Source organism: Plasmodium brasilianum, chromosome 7, assembly GCF_023973825.1.
Source record: "Plasmodium brasilianum strain Bolivian I chromosome 7, whole genome shotgun sequence".
Lineage (NCBI taxonomy): Eukaryota > Apicomplexa > Aconoidasida > Haemosporida > Plasmodiidae > Plasmodium > Plasmodium brasilianum.
The window spans coordinates 973,061-987,791 of NC_090120.1; the positions used below are offsets into that span (position 1 = coordinate 973,061).

Consider the following 14,731-nt stretch of genomic DNA (forward strand, 5'->3'; position numbering starts at 1 on the left):
TGTAACAAAAATAAATAAATAAATAAATAAATAAATAAATAAATAAATAAATAAATAAATAAATAAATAAATAAATAAATAAATAAATAAATATATAAATAAATAAATAATATATATATATATATAATATTATTTATTTATATATATATGTATATATTTAAAATGAATCTTTAATTTTTTTTTTATGAATTACAAGGCCTGTACTATATCATATATAATAATAGCAGTAATGATAATAATAGGAATAGTAATAGTAAAGTAACAACATAAAGAGTAACAGTAGTAATAGTAATAACTTAACTACTCATACATTTTAGAATCTTAAAAATCAAACAGTCAGGAATTTTAAAATATATTTTATAAAAACTCATGGGTTACTCGGATATCAATAATACCATAATAGAAGTGCACGTAAAAAAATAATAACAAAATGAAGAGAAATATATATATGTATATATGTATTTGTATATGTATATATATGAAGCATTTATACATATATAATATGACTTGATCACTCTTCTTTTTAAGTACCTCAAAATTGTATCCATACGTGTATGAATTTATATTTATATATATGTAATATGTAATATGTAATATTTTATGCGTAATATTTTCTAACTTTATTATTATTTTGTAACTATAAAAAAAAAAAGTAATAAAATGTTCTCCCGTTATTACTATATATTAATTTAATCCTAATTTTATGTAATAATTTAAATATATATGCGTTACGTAAATTTTTAATGAATCTTATAAAACCAATATTGAAAGTAATTTTATCAATTAAATTAGTATATATGTTAGCACACGGAAAAATACAACTGCCCCTAAGTGATGTGCTTTTGTGTTATTAAGTATTGATAGTTAGCTTATATTAAAAAAATTCTTTTATACAATTTTCTTAATAATTTATTTATGTATTTATTTATTTATATATATATGTATTTATATATATATGTATTTATATATATATGTATTTATATATATATGTATTATATATATATATATATTATTTATATATATATATATATTATATATATATTTTTATATATATATATATATATATTATATATATATATTTACAATAAAAAATATAATGCAACATCTTTCACATACTTTACCAAATTGTGTACGAACGTGTAACATTATACTGTACAAAGGCATGTACTAGTGTATTATAAACTTGTATATGGATGTATATAAAAATGTATGTATCTATTTATATATTATTCATATATCTGTATATATCCATGTACAGTACTGCAAATTACTGTGTGTTAAAACTTTTTTTATTTTACGAATGCACATATAAACAACATGAATAAGAAACATAGGATCTATTTTTTAGATACAAAATGAAATGCTCTTGTAACGTCATTTGCTCTTAAATTAAAGGTAAGCTGTTAAATAAAAAAAATAAAAACAAAAAAAAAAATACACCTTATAATTTAGTAAGACGAAAATATAGTAATACTTATCAGAACATAGAAAATGATACTAAAACTTAGAAATTTTATATAAAAGCACATCAAAACATGCCAGATGACAGAACAGGTTAAAAAAAAAAAAAAAAAAAAATTAAAATAATGGCACTACAGCTAGAAGTGTATGGAAGTCTCCAGTTCAACATATTATGAAGGCTCATAAATAAATGTATGTGAAAAAGTACGTATATGTATATATGAACGTAAGCATTTACATACATATTATATATATATATATATGTGTACATACGTTATGCACATACACAAAATTGGATTACATAAATTGCGCTCCAGTTTCTATGTGTTTTCACCTCAAGAGAGTGCAAACTCTTTATAATTTTTTTTAAAATGAATCAAAGAATTATAAAACAAATTTTGATAGAAATTAAAATTTTCTACAACACCAAAACGTTTAACGCAAGTATTGGTGATAATTTTCTTTGTTTTAAAAATACTTTCTACTTTTTGCTATGTAGTAAAAAAAGAAATTGGGAGAGAATGCAAAAAAAAAAAAAAATAATGTAACATTATTTTTTTTTGCATTATTATTTCTTTATTATTTTATTATTATTTCTTTATTATTTTATTATTATTTCTTTATTATTTCTTTATTATTTCTTTATTATTTCTTTATTATTTCTTTATTATTTCTTTATTATTTCTTTATTATTTCTTTATTATTTCTTTATTATTTCTTTATTATTTCTTTATTATTTCTTTATTATTTCTTTATTATTTCTTTATTATTTCTTTATTATTTCTTTATTATTTCTTTATTATTTCTTTATTATTTCTTTATTATTTCTTTATTATTTTTTTATTATTTCTTTATTATTTCTTTATTATTTCTTTATTATTTCTTTATTATTTCTTTATTATTTCTTTATTATTTCTTTATTATTTCTTTATTATTTCTTTATTATTTCTTTATTATTTCTTTATTATTTCTTTATTATTTCTTTATTATTTCTTTATTATTTCTTTATTATTTCATTATTATTTCTTTATTATTTCTTTATTATTTCTTTATTATTTCATTATTATTTCTTTATTATTTCTTTATTATTTCTTTATTATTTCATTATTATTTTTTTTATTTTTGTTTTTATTTTTTTTATTATTTTTATTGTTACTTCTCCTTTATATGCGTACATTTATACGATAATATTGTACCAACGAAATTATTAATCGTTATATTACTGCTAAATCTCAAGTTTAATGCGTAACCGTATTTCATTTTTACCATAACGGCATTACAATTACCAATATTGAAACGTTCTAAGTATGTTAATTAATCCTACCATTGTTGTAAATGTTTAGTTTAAGAAAGGAAATATTTTATGTTTACTCTCTTTTTAATTGATGATCTATAACATTTATGTGCATTTTTTTTTTTTTTTTGGATGTTCAATAAATATGTTGTTTTTTTTAAGTTGTATAGAGAACTGTTGATGGAAACATGAAGGTAGGTTAATGATCTGTTTATATACGTACGAATGTTATATACACACACAGATAAACATAAATGTACGCATAAATACATGTACATATATATATGTACATACCTGTGGTGCGAAAAATTTACAAATGTAATATCTCAATTTGCGCATAAAAAATCCGCTAAATTACATGTTCTTATCCTGGATGATACAGGAATAATGGTATTTCATTTTTTGTTCTTTGTAAATTTCAGTGCACTGATTAAAATTTTGTCCTTCATTGTTCTTTTCAAAAATTAAAATACGAATAGGCGATTTTTAAAGGCAATTATAAAAAAAAAATTAAAAATAAAAAAAGATTATTCGATAGGTGTGTGTGTGTATGTGTATATAGGTGTATTTGCGTATAGGTGTATTTGCGTATGGGTGTATTTGCGTATGGGTGTATTTGCGTATGGGTGTATTTGCGTATGGGTGTATTTGCGTATGGGTATATTTGCGTATGGGTGTATTTGCGTATGGGTGTATTTGCGTATGGGTGTATTTGCGTATGGGTGTATTTGCGTATGTGTGTATTTGTGTATGTGTGTCTGTATGTTTTCATAAATATATATATATATATATTATGAATATGTACAAGTACATGTACATATTTTTTATTCTTTTTCGTGAGGTCTCCTTTTGTTGGTTTATTTTTTGTCTAATTTTTTTCATTTAAAAAAAAAAAAAAAAAGACATACTTTTTACATATACAACAATAGTGATACAATATCAGTTTTGGGGGTTGATAGAAATAATTTACATAAATAATTAAAAATGTGGACAAAAAAGAATACTAAATTCATTATACAAAATAAGAAAAGAATAAAAGTCTAAAAACAAATATATCAGAACAACTATCGGGCTATGTGCCTTTAAAAAATAAATAGAACATCAAAACAAATAATGGGTATGAAAAAAGGATAAGATAGAAAATAACTTCCACTTTGTTTTTTTTTAAGTCATTATACTGCTATGATATTTATTACGCATAAGAGTTCATTAAATATATTTTCTTTTTTCTGGAAAATTTTTGCCAATACATAGGTACATATGTACATACTAATATGCATGTGCACATATTTATATGTATCTGCTGCCTTTCTAAATGGAAGATAAAAAACAAAAATTTTGCCACAATTTTTCCTCAATTTTGTCTTAGTTTTGTCTCAGTTTTGCTTCCTTTTTTTTCTTCGTGTATGTACTTAAATTTGTTTAATTTGTAAGTAAATTCTTTAAGTTGAATTCTACCACGTACATGAGTTTGCCGGGAGATACTTTCCTGATCTGAAGAACAAACAGGCAGAAACACATACCAGTGTATGTACGTGTATACACGCACATGTATCTATATGTATGTATGTGTATACAAGCACACCTATCTATATGTATGTATGTGTATACACGCACATGTATCTATATGTATGTATGTGTATACAAGCACACGTATCTATATGTATGTATGTGTATACACACACACGTATCTATATGTATGTATGTGTATACACGCACACGTATCTATATGTATGTATGTGTATACACGCACACGTGTCTATACGTACATGCACTCAAATTCATATGTATGCGTGCGTACTCACCTCAGTAATTTTCATCTCATGGGGAAGCGCCTGAAAGTGCAAAAGTATATTTTTCTCCGCATGTTCGTAAAAAAATTCTGGCTTGGAAAAGTAGTAGCAATGAATATATATATTCCTCACTTGATCCTTCTCCTTTTCCTTTTTTAAATTTTTAAAAACATCAAGAAATTCTAAAGCTGTTTGTGGCAGATTCATTAATATGTGAATGTCTTTATAAATGCTTAGGTTTATGTCAACTCGGTATGATTCTTCTTCACTAACTGTTGTATCATTTTTATTACCTAGTACGAAAGCGGAGCTGGTACTGCATTCACTACTACTATCGATAATATCATTAACTTGCTTTTTCTTTTGAACATCAATGCACATATCATTACTTACTTCTGAAGCAGTTGCATTATTTATTCTTTTATAATTGTCATTTTTGGAAGAGTTAAGAACAGGAATTTCCTCTGTATGATAATTTTCCTTGTGTACGATACATTTATGCATGCCGATGCTACCACTACATTTGGTAGTACTACTAGAACCAATATGTTCATCAAATTTTTTCTCATTTTTTAAACTACGGTAACTGCCTCCTCTATTATTTGTGTCCACTAAATTGTTGGGTTCACCTATTTCACAATTTTGGCTTCTTACATCTTCTTTCTTTCTTTTTTTCTTTTTTTTATCAAATATATCATGATCTGTGCTGTTTATAACATCTTGCGAAATGTTCTTTCTATTCTGCTCGTCTATATTCATGGTAAGTAGAAAATTTTTTTTTGAAAAAATATTCAGCCGAAATACCATTCTAAGGAAATCTCTTCCATCTAAATTGTATGTTAATATATTTCTAGCCTTATTTAATTCAATATTTATGTTCATATAATTATAAGCATGTTTGTTAATATCATTTGAAAAACATAAACAACATTTTTTACTTAACAATAAACTAAATATACCTACTCCGCCAAAAACATCAAGGATGATAGAATTTTTTTCTACAAGGTTGTATATGCGATCTCTTTCTTTTTTTAATTTTGAATTCCAGTATATCAGTTCATAATTAATTTTTACATTTATTTTATTTTCTTTTAACTGAGTAATATAGTTTTTTTCACCAGCTAAAAGTTCAATAGTAAATGTTCTGTGTATATTATTTAACATATCTTTTTTGTTTATTACAGTTTTTATGCATTTATTTTTATCTAATATTACTTGAGCAATTATTTTCTTATAATTCTCTAACTTACCACAGAAATTTAAATGAGCTATATGTCCTATAATTTCAAATTTATGTATTATTTCATTAATCGATGGGAAAATTTTTCTTAAAATTTCTGACGTGTTCATATTTTCATACCCAAAATGTAGCGTTACCATTTTTAACTTCATATTTTCCTTTTCCACCAATTTAAATAATTCCTGTATATATTTTTGCTTGTTAGCATTATATATATATTCCATATTTCTATCTTCTTCATCAAGTACACTGTCAAAATGGGTCTCTACATTTTGATTTTCCCCTTCGTGTACACTTTCCCCATTATGCTTACTAAATCCGATACGCCTATTGTTATTTACTTCATCCCTATTATCCTTTCCATTTTTAGCTTTCCCTTCTTTGAAAGAAATGTAGTCAATAAGAACAGGATTTACATCTTTTGCATTATTTTTGCTTATAAACAATTCATCCATTATTCGGTTAAAATAATCATTCAATGGAATCAACCTGTGGTCTGCTTCATCAGTATGGGTTGTATTCTCATGAACAGTTAACGGCAAACCATTAGTACTATCTTGATGAACAACTTGCATTTTTGCTTCTTCCTCATCTCTACTTCTTTGTAAATTTTCCATATACGCCTGAATGAAGGCCAAAATATCTTCGCCCCTGTTATGGTCCTTAGAAAAAGACCCTTTATAGTCGTTGAACTTCAAAACAGAAGGAAATTTATAAATATTCAATAGCCAAAATTTTATATAATTATTTTTTAAAATTTCGTTCACTCTATACTTGTTAACTACTAAACAATAGCAGTTTTTGTCATACCTCACCTTCTCCTTCACATCTTTCAAACTTTGTATATTTAAGGGATTCATATTTTGAAAATTGTAAATGCTCTTCCTACTTATCAGTAAGTGAACATAATTAAAGCGCAGCAAATGCAACAAAAATAGTATTATAAAGGACATTAACCATAGTTACAGAGTTTGACCAAAGTAATGAAAGAAACATGTATTTTGTAACACAAAATTTTTGAGAAATAAGTAGTTGAAAGTGCCATATTTCTTATCTCATAAAATACAGTTACAGGTAAACTCTATTTTTTTTTTTTTTTTTTTTTTAAAAACAAAACATGCACATGTAATACTTTATATAGGTTTTAAAATAGCTTGCCCTATGAAATACTACTTTACAATTCTGTTAATTTTTCAGAAAAAGGGAATATAACATCGCAACAAAATTAAATAAAATAGAAGACCCCAATTCACATTTCATTCTTTCATTGTCATTTTTTTTCGTTCTTTTATAATTTAAAGTGAATGAATGGGGAGATCTAAAAAAAAAAAAAAAAAGAAATGTTGCATTGGATGTATATATTTGTATGCCCCCAATTTCAAGGTAAAAATTAATATTTCTTGTTCAGTATCTTAGAACATGAAGCAGAAAAAAATAGCAGCTATTTTTCTGTATACTAAAATATATTATATAATATACTTATAATATACTATACCCAAAAAAACAAGTTTTATCGTGTTTAATAAAAAATAGCATATGACAAAATGGGAAGGGAAAAAAAAAAAAAAAATTGTCTCACTGTTTTAAAAGTAGTACAATTCATTCATAATTCATAATGCATAATTAATAATTAATAATTGTTAACTCTCATTTATTTTGCAGCCTTTCTTTTCTAAGCATTTTTTTAGTCTTCATAAAATATATTAGGGCGGACTTTCTTATTTTGTAAGGTTCTTTTTCCTCTCATTTTTAAACCAAAATAAATATACTAAAATGCAGAATGAACAGTAAGGAATGAAGAATGAAGAGTGAAGAGTAAAGTATGAGAAATTCAGAATGAACAGTGAAGAGTGAAGAATGAATAATACATACGTCTTCACAAAACAAAAGGTTAAAGAAATCAGTCAGAGTTTATGACCTATATATAACTGCTAACTTTTCAATAAAAATATTTTTTATATTTACCCAATTAATAGATGCAACCTTATGTGATGTTTTGTTATCTTTTCACAAGAGTAAACAAAAAAAAAAAAAAAATTAAAGCACATGCCCATTCAACTCCCACGAATAAAGCGAAATAAGTTTATTATTTCTTTATTTAATTACATGACAAACGCTGTAATTAATTATGTTACACTTATGTTGAGCTTATCTAAAGACTACATGCAGTTGAATACTTTTTTATTATAAGAAAATAATTTATGCGTAAAAAGATGTTCCCTTTGTGGTATTTATATTTTGTTATATAAGAGGAGAAACAAAATTCAAGTATAATAAACGCAGGACTTACAAAAAAAGGACTATATATATAGACGTTTCAGCAAAATGGAGCACCGGCGTATATATACAACTGTACGGTTGTACTACATTACATGTGTATGTATACGCACATACATACATACGTAAATGCTTAACTACGTGCAAATACTTACGTACATATATATATATATAAATATGGAGAGTGATGGGCAATGTGAAATCCTACAATTTTCCCCATTCTAATGCTCGTAAGGGTATGCAGTGAGTACTGAGTAAAACATATAGTTTCACATTTTATACAAATTTTATTTAGTTCAACATCGTAAGAGAGTAAAAATAATGCGTATATACTGAAATATTGCTATTTAACAATTTCGAAAATTGAGAGAAAATTTCATGAGAGTGTAACGTCCTTTATCAGGATACCTCCCCCCCCCCCATTATGTGTGGGTGTCAAGGTGGATGTATGTATGTGAATGTATTCATATATGTATATATATATGCATGTGTTTCACAAATGTGTTTATAATATGTGAGGGCAGGGGGGGGAAAGTTATCATCGCTCTTTACGCTTTTATGGTAAATGTATTAATCAACTGTAAGGTAATACTCAGATGGAAAGTAGATACTCACATGCATAAATAAATAAATATACATATATGTATATATATATATATATATGCACACGCGTGTATGCTATCTTTACACTATTTATGGAGTAGCTAACTACACCCATCTCCTAATATATATGTAATTCCTTAATTAAAAAAGAGTATGCTACCATTTAGATCAACTGAAAAAAAAAAAAAAAATTTAGACTGTTGAAACTTTTGAAGTGTGTAAAACATACAAACCATGTTAAAGGTCAATTTATTGTTTTGGTTGTTTGTACATATAATACAGAAACAATAAAAAATTGGTAAATGTGCTACAGTGTTCATATTTCAATGGATGGCATTTTGGCCAAGTTGAAATAGTAATTGCTGCATAGTAAGTGCACTCCTAGTGTAGTATAAATGTACTTGCATATATACATATATATATATATATATATATATGTATGTATGTATTTATGTATGTTTATATATATGTTCATATGCGTACATAGACAAAAGTGTGTTATAGTAATTCCTTAAAAATTACATAAATTTTAGAAATAAAAAAAAGGAGAAAAGAAAATATATATTTGGAGGCTAAACAAAATTTAAAAAAGAATAAAATGTGTAGTGACAATTACGAAAGAAGCTACACGTGTCAACCCCGCATGTTACACATATATGTTTGCATATGTAATATATTTTTACATTTATATGCACATATGCATATATATATATATATATATGTATGTTTTCCAAAATATTACTACTTATTAAAAGATATAACAATTTTCGATCATGAAGCAATTATTTCTGAATCAGACAAATTCTTCGAAATATTTATTTTTCAATGCGTATATCGTTTTTCAATTTTTTTTTTTTTTTTTTTTGTTGCTTTTCCAATTATGAATTTGAACGCATCTCTACTGTGTTCTTATTATATTCGTTTATTATTTCTACTTTGTAAAGTGCCAAGTGAATAATATAAGCATACGTACAGGAGTACGTGCGTTCATATACATACATGCGAACATACGTATACGCATACACGTCCGCATATGCATATGCATTAGCATACATATATGCCCCCTGTAGAATAAATGTTGTTAATTACATCTTTTCATCTACACTTTTTGCGGCACTGTCATAGCATATACTTGTCATTTGTTCAAAAATGACAATATGCTTTTTCTTCCCTTAATACATGAAATTTCATTTAGCTTTTTTTTTAAAAAACATTTACTGCTGTTCGAAGTATATCATTAATATGATCTTAATTTTTCGTGTGCTTTTTTTTTTTTTTATTTTTTATTAGAACGGTGTTATATTTACACACAAACAAAGGTGTCCTACGCAGCAAAATAAAAAAAAAAAAAATATTTATATATATATATATATATGCCAATATACCTATATATATATATACGCACACATACCTATGTATATATACGCACATATACCTATATATATATATATATATATATACGCATATGTGCACGTATACAACAAGTACATACGTATGTCATTAAAAAATAAGAAATACAATTAATTGCAGAAAGTTGAATTTATTCATAGTATTATTTATTTCTTAACATACGTAGTTTCGTGAGAAGTGAACGTAACAAATCCACATTGTATGAATATATAAAATAAATAGAGGAGAAAAAAACTTAATGTCAGGGAAAGATATAACATTTGATTATGTACATTTTTTGTATTTTTCCTTGTATTTTATATCTTCTCATCCATTTATTAACTTATTCGTTTATTTAACTGTTTATTTAACTGTTTATTTAACTGTTTATTTAACTGTTTATTTAACTGTTCATTTATTTAATTATTCATTCATTTAACTCTTGTTTTAGCTTTTTTTTTTTCTTTTTTTTTTTTTTTTTTTTTTTTTTTTTTTTTTTTTTTTTTTTTTTTTTTTTTTTTTTTTTTTTTTTTTTTTTTTTTTTTTTTTTTTTTTTTTTTTTTTTTTTTTTTTTTTTTTTTTTTTTATAAGCAACACAAATATTTTTGCAAACGCTCGGGCTCAAAATAGACTAAGTGCATATTAGTCATATACACATGTACTTATGTATGTATGTGTTCATGTATGTGCATTCGAGTCCCTTCACATTTTGTTAAAAAATTTGCCGCAAATTTATTATAAAATTTTTCAACATATTGTCGAAATATTACAAGTTTGTCATTGCCAAATACAAGGCTGCTTTGTTCATTAATTGTGTATATATACGTATATATGTGCGTATATATATGCGTATATATACATATATACATATATACATTATATACATATATATACATATATATACATATATATATGTATGTATATTTACACACGCCTATACACTGAATGTTGTGTCCTATATTATCTTAGTAGCAATAATATAAACTACTTTTTTTTTTTCCGTGTCCGATTTTTTTTTTGTTTGCAATTTTTTTTTTTTTTTTTGTTCAACCTTTAAAATTATTTGAGAAAATAAATTGAAAATGTCAAACGCTGGGACGACTGACCTAAGTTGGCTACCTTCAGACGCAGATGGTTATTAGTTATATTTGAATAGTTCCAATGGATAAAAAAAAAAATTGATTAAAGAGAGCTAATAGCAATAAAAAAAAAAAAAAAATCGCCTTTGTATGTTTAAAGAAGGCCATGTGTATATATGTATTTTGTGTTTCTATTTCTGTTTCTATTTCTATTTCTATTTCTTTTTCTATTTCCTTTCTATAGCTATTTCCATTTCTATAGCTATTTCTATTTCTTTTTCTATTTCCTTTCTATAGCTGTTTCCATTTCTATAGCTATTTCCATTTCTTTTTCGATTTCAATTTTTTTTATTTTTTTTATTGTGCCATTTTTAGAACAGTTAGCCCTAGGTTTTAAAATAGTAACGAATGCATACAAAACAAGGGTTACATCCCAAGAAGCAGAGATAAGGTCTTTAAAAGGACAACTTACAGAAAAACTTGAACAGGTTCGTTCTGCTTGTAGCTTATTAATTAATCATAACGGAATGGGGGAGTATGTTCTACGTAGATCCATTTTTGCATCCATATTTGCGTCCCTTTTGCTACGTTTTTCTTCCCCCACCCCTCTTTCTTTTGCTCCTGTATATATTTACTATATATTAACATATTTATCCTTTTTAGTTGTCATCAATTCAAAAAAAATATAGCAATTTAGAAGTCCAATTAATAGAATCAACTCAAAGGGGAAATCAGCTAGCCGATGAAAATAAACAATTAATTACTACCATAAAAAAAGTAAAAGACCCAAATAGAAAAATAGTTCACACAAAACATGGTGTATATGTGTACATATATACTCATATATGTATATCTATCTATATATATATGTATATATATGTGAGCACGTATATGTGTGCGTATGTGTTTAAAATGTTCCTCTTATACTGAGGTAATTTAAAGGGTTGCTCATAAAAATACTAGATATACATAAGAATTGTTACTATTCAAACGTTTATGTTCATACAAAAAAAAAAAGATGAAAAAAAAAATGCTAACAAAGATAATAAAAAAAATGTTAAAAAAGATAAAAAAAAAAATGTTAAAAGAGATGAAAAAAATGCAAAAAAGGATGAGAACAAAAGTATTACAAATGCTTATTAAAACAACTGAAACAATTTTCCTCGTGAAATATTGTATAAATAAGTGTTTGGACAAGACCAATTGGCAAATACAAATTTGTAATTCGTAATTTATAATTTGTTGTATGTACGAGAAAGCTAAATATATATGACTTCCTTTTTATTTTCAGTTGAACAGGGATATTGACCGACTGGAAAACTTGAAAAAGGCAGTCCTCAATTCAATTCAAGAAGAACACGAAGTGGAGGATTCGCATAAAGTAACATAAAAAGCATCAACATGTCTATATGCATATATATATATATATATATATATATATATTATATATATATATATATATGTATGTGTATATGTATGTATATATGTATGTACTTCCCAAGTAAATATATTTTTTCCTTTTACTGATATTTACATGTAAGGTGTTTATATAATACTTTTCTTGCGCATTAATAAGGAAAAAAAAATATACATATATATGTGTATGAATTCATCAAAATTTAGTTTGTTAATTTCAAGCCGTGTTATTTTTCTCTACCAACATGTGTACATGTATATGCATATATATATATATATATATATATATATATATGTATGCATACAGAGGCACTCAATTTGTTCTTGCAAATGTAGCAAATTGTATTGTGCGTTGAGCAACTGTTTAATTTACAAAATTGTTGGTATTTATTTTAAGTATAGAAATTAGTGACAAAAAAAGAAAGATTACTTTTTTAATATTTTAAAAAAATGTACACATACTTACGTACATACACATATGTATATACATGGAACAAAATTGGATTATTTAAAATACGTTTTATATATTAAAATCATTTTACGTTTGTTTTAAAGACAACATTATACTCTCCTCTGCATATTTATTATAATAAAATGAATACACTCATACTCATTATAATTTTTGTAAAATTGTGTTAAAGTGGGATATAATTATTATTATTTTTTTTTTTTCATATATAAACTTCGAGTTGTACATTTAAAACGTACATCTGATATTACATATGGCCAGCACATTTCGTTTTTTTAATCTTCTTTGTATTTCGCTTTTTAATCTTCTTTGTATTTCGCTTTTTAATCTTCTTTGCATTTCGCTTTTTAATCTTCTTTGCATTTCGCTTTTTAATTTCCTTCGCATTTCGCTTTTTAATCTTCTTTGCATTTCGCTTTTTAATCTTCTTTGCATTTCGCTTTTTAATCTTCTTTGCATTTCGCTTTTTAATCTTCTTTGCATTTCGCTTTTTAATCTTCTTTGCATTTCGCTTTTTAATTTCCTTCGCATTTCTCTTTTTAATCTTCTTCGCATTTCTCTTTTTAATCTTCTTCACATTTCAATTTTATAATTCCCTTCGCAGTATTATTCTGCTGACGACATGCTACACACAACCGCACCAAGAACTATGCTCGAAATTAACGGAAATGAAGATTCGTGTCAAACGCTTATTAATAAAATAGTTAATTCAGACACACATAATATTATTAACGGAAGTTTTAACTCGCCTTATTTAGGAAATGCGTAATTTGAGAAGAGAAATATTCTTTGCATTATATTTGCCTTAACCGATTATGTTTGACTTAATAGTTTATGTTCACCTCAACTGCTTGGGTTTACCTTAACTGTTCATGTTCACATCAACGGTTCATGTTTGACTCAATCGTTTATGTTCACATCAACTGCTTGGGTTTACCTTAACTGTTCATGTTCACATCAACTGTCTATGTCAATCTCAACTGCATATGTTCACATTCGCCTTTTTTCCTGGAACAGATCATTAAACGAGAAGAATACAGATGGAAGAGCCTTTTTTCGTAACGCAAGAAGTCGATTAACTTATGAACAGTTCAATCAATTTTTAAGTAACATTAAAAAGCTAAATAATCATCAACAAAAACGAGAAGAAACCTTAAAAAAAGCCCAGGCTATATTTGGAGAAGCCAACTCGGATTTATATGAAGAATTTAAAGTACTGATATCCAAACATTCTTAAAAAAAAAAAAAAAAAAAAGGAAAAAGAAAAAGAAATTCATGTACATTTCTAATTATGTCAAAGTTGTATAGTCCTTAATGTTTGACTACTCACATATATATATATATATATGCGAGTCCGTTTTTTTTTTTTTTTTTGGTTTTTTTTTTATTTTGTATTTCGTTGTGATGTTCTACTTATTATTTGATTCTCTTCTACATTATTAATAAACTCAGAATTTCTTTAATTTTCACATAATTATTTTATTAACACACACACACAAAAAAAAAAAAAAAAAGTATGTACAGTTCATACATATATTATTTTAAGAGCAATATTTCATAATTTTGAAAACAAAATTATATATTTGTGTTACTAAATTTGTTATTAGATTGAAAATCAGGTTTTTCACATTAATTAGGCTTCGTCTATTTTAAAAACAGATTTAAAAATGGATATTCATATAAAAAGTGCATGCATGAATGTTATGATTT

The 14,731-nt window shown here is 25.2% G+C and overlaps 2 protein-coding genes across 2 annotated transcripts; one reads left to right on the plus strand and one right to left on the minus strand.

The window, feature by feature from the left end:
- Positions 1-4,177: 4,177 nt before the first annotated feature.
- MKS88_001929 (met-10 like protein) lies at positions 4,178-6,648 on the minus strand (the record flags this gene model as incomplete). Its single annotated transcript, XM_067214899.1, has 2 exons — positions 4,178-4,249; positions 4,561-6,648. The coding sequence occupies 2 exons, from the start codon at positions 6,646-6,648 to the stop codon at positions 4,178-4,180; spliced, it is 2,160 nt and encodes a 719-aa protein (XP_067074230.1).
- Positions 6,649-11,139: 4,491 nt separating this feature from the next.
- On the plus strand, positions 11,140-14,258 carry MKS88_001930 (protein KIC3; the record flags this gene model as incomplete). The annotated part of the gene is made up of 6 exons (XM_067214900.1): positions 11,140-11,191; positions 11,512-11,624; positions 11,800-11,913; positions 12,428-12,517; positions 13,626-13,786; positions 14,039-14,258. The coding sequence occupies 6 exons, from the start codon at positions 11,140-11,142 to the stop codon at positions 14,256-14,258; spliced, it is 750 nt and encodes a 249-aa protein (XP_067074231.1).
- Positions 14,259-14,731: the final 473 nt, after the last annotated feature.